Genomic DNA, 1,310 nt, shown 5'->3' with positions numbered 1-1,310 from the left:
CTGTCTGCAAGATGCCTGAATGTGACAACTATAGTAATAATGACTGAAGAAGGTATAATCCATAGTGACACATTGCTATCTCTGATTACACAAAACAACTCTAGAAAGAGAGCAACAGACAAGACTTGCCTAAAATCATTTTGTGGTCCAAATACTTAAAGATGGTTTTATTAAGGCATACGTATCATTTCGTATATACCTGTACCACCTATTCTGTAATTTAAGGACCCAATACGAGTTGTGGTCACAGTCATGGTGCCCCAACAGGCTCCAGTGGTTGAAAATGTCAGAGGAAAGAGCTTGATCTCTCCATAAAGGAAACCGTATTATTAAACTGTATTATTAGTATTGTAGCTTTATTATTATTATTATTATTATTATTTTATATTTTATATATATAATTTTTTTTATTACATTAAGTTGCTATCTTGGCAGCATATTCTGTTCAGAGCCATTAAGATAATATTAAATCTACATTTATATACACTTATATATTAACGGCTCTGATTCACTTACACTACATTTCCCAGAATCCTCCTCCCTGCTCCTCTCGGCCAATAAGGAGTCAGTTTGTTGAACGGGCGCTAAATCAGTTGTCTGTCTACTTCATAGTCCAGCAGAGAGCAGACGTAGTGATAGAAACTAGTAAATAAGACTGTCTAAGTTCAATGAACGGTGATGAAAAACAACCCAGCAGCGAGAAAAAAAATCTATTCGAGCCTCCGGTCGTGTGTTTCATCCCGTGTCGCGAGAAATGTTGCAAGAAACTGGCCGCAACTTCGTGAAGTGAACTCGGACTGCCAGCTAGCCAGCGCTCGCTAGCTCTGCTTCTTAACAACAATGTCTGGGCTTCCACAGAACAACTTGAAGGAGCAGCTGGCGAGGCACAGCAATGCTGCTGCTCAGAGCAAATTGTGCCTGGCTAAACCCAAACCGGGGTAGGTTTCGAGTGAGCTTACAATACAGGAGGGAGAAAACAGCAGCCAGCAGGTAGCTTTGAGCTGTCAGCTGTGTTAGCCGTGGTAGTTAGCAACACAGCTAGGATGTGTTAGCTTTCTCACAGATGACTAAAGCAAAACGTGTATTTATTTGCTCTTTACTAAAAGGGTTTCGTGCACCCAGAGCAAGTAGTTAACACGTTTAGTTCATCCTGAAGAGAGTTCATCTGTCACACAATATTAAACAATGTTGCTACAGACTATAATCGACTGTATGGATTTAACTTAGCATGTTTTGTCAGTGAATGCTGCCATATATATATATATATATATATTTATATTATATATATGTATATATATATAATATATATA

At 38.4% G+C, this 1,310-nt stretch overlaps 1 protein-coding gene across 2 annotated transcripts in view; it reads left to right on the top strand.

Moving 5' to 3' along the window:
- Window positions 1–600: 600 nt before the first annotated feature.
- The window catches only part of blm (BLM RecQ like helicase), a 9,507-nt gene continuing 8,797 nt past the window's right edge, over window positions 601–1,310 (top strand). For both annotated transcript variants that reach the window (XM_035665209.1, XM_035665208.1), the window contains exon 1: window positions 601–938. In XM_035665209.1, the coding sequence (XP_035521102.1) occupies window positions 841–938 (98 nt within the window). In that variant the 5' untranslated portion in view covers window positions 601–840. The remainder of the gene's footprint in view (window positions 939–1,310) is intronic.

This window comes from Morone saxatilis, unplaced genomic scaffold (genome assembly GCF_004916995.1).
Source record: "Morone saxatilis isolate NCDOM2014 unplaced genomic scaffold, NCSU_SB_2.0 Contig2, whole genome shotgun sequence".
In the NCBI taxonomy this organism is placed as follows: Eukaryota; Metazoa; Chordata; class Actinopteri; family Moronidae; genus Morone; species Morone saxatilis.
Note: the sequence above shows the minus strand (reverse complement) of the source record. Positions and strands in the feature narration are given on the sequence as shown.